At 35.7% G+C, this 1,187-nt stretch overlaps 1 protein-coding gene across 1 annotated transcript; it reads right to left on the reverse strand.

The window, feature by feature from the left end:
• Positions 1-207: 207 nt before the first annotated feature.
• LOC105763154 (uncharacterized) lies at positions 208-744 on the reverse strand. The gene has a single exon (XM_012581279.2). The coding sequence runs from the start codon at positions 617-619 to the stop codon at positions 356-358; it is 264 nt and encodes an 87-aa protein (XP_012436733.1). The 5' UTR covers positions 620-744; the 3' UTR covers positions 208-355.
• Between the last annotated feature and the right edge of the window lie 443 nt (positions 745-1,187).

The raw sequence follows: 1,187 nt of genomic DNA on the forward strand, positions 1-1,187 counted from the left end.
ATCCTGCCTGTTTGTCGATGATAAGAACAGATTTTAAGTTACATGGAGCATGAAAATCTAATTCAGTTTGAAGAATTAGAACACCTTGTAATAAAAGAGACGGTGAACCGGGTTGGCTTAAGCCGCCATCGGTCATACATACAATACTCGCAGACTGAGCTCTTTGGCTGCCCAAAATTGCCGCTGACCTTCAGTTTTACATCAAAATAAAACAAAGCAATATGATCTATTATTATGATATAATTTGCAGTTTTACATCAAAACAGAGGACTAAATCATTATGGGTAGATGAATGAATAAAATTAAAACCAGTTAAAGGAAAGCATAAAAGGAATATAAACAAAGTCTAATAATCCTAATGCTTGTGGGTACTTTTATGATACTTGTCCTTGATCCATTGAAGCCCAGAAGAGGTTCCTTGTTTGACCTTCTTCATCCCAGTTGAAGCCACAGATTTGGTCTTCTCAAGCCCATCCCCGACCTTCTGCTTGTACTTGGCGGTTGCCCCACCGCTGCTCCTTTTCTTCTCGTTCGCAGTACTAGTGGCAGCCGCTCGATCGGAGTAGTCCCATTGGTCTGCCCATGATGACCCATTGCCGTATGACTTGTTTCCTTCCATTACTTTTTTTGTATTGGGTAGGAGAATTCTAAATCTAAGAAAATAGAATAGATTTAGGGTAAGGATTTGTGAATTATTTAAAGTTAGCTAGGTTAAAAAACAGACGAGGTGCTCTGAATTGATGTTCTCAACTCTACTCCATATTTATAGGCGTTTATGAACGTCAAGTCCAACTAAAGAAACCGATTTTTTCCTTTCTATTAATCAATTATATAAAATAAAAAAACATCTCACAAAGTCACGCACGCAGTATCGAACGTTCTCTTCAAGAAACTTCCTCAATCGTCATGGTCTATGCCGTTTAATGCGAATTCCTTTCCCGCACATCCGTGTTCAGGTTAGGGATGACCATTAAATCAAATCGGATGAAAAAAATTCGAGTTAATCGAGTTAATGAATTATATTTTATCATATTAATTCGATTTAAAAATTTTTCGAATCGAATTGAATGAGATGATATTCGAATCGAATATATTTGTTTAAGTTAAATTTTAAAAAATAATTTTGAGTCTTTATAACCACTGTCACCAACAATAATTAAATTTGTTTTTAACTTTCATCACCTCAT

This window comes from Gossypium raimondii, chromosome 12, assembly GCF_025698545.1.
Source record: "Gossypium raimondii isolate GPD5lz chromosome 12, ASM2569854v1, whole genome shotgun sequence".
Lineage (NCBI taxonomy): Eukaryota > Viridiplantae > Streptophyta > Magnoliopsida > Malvales > Malvaceae > Gossypium > Gossypium raimondii.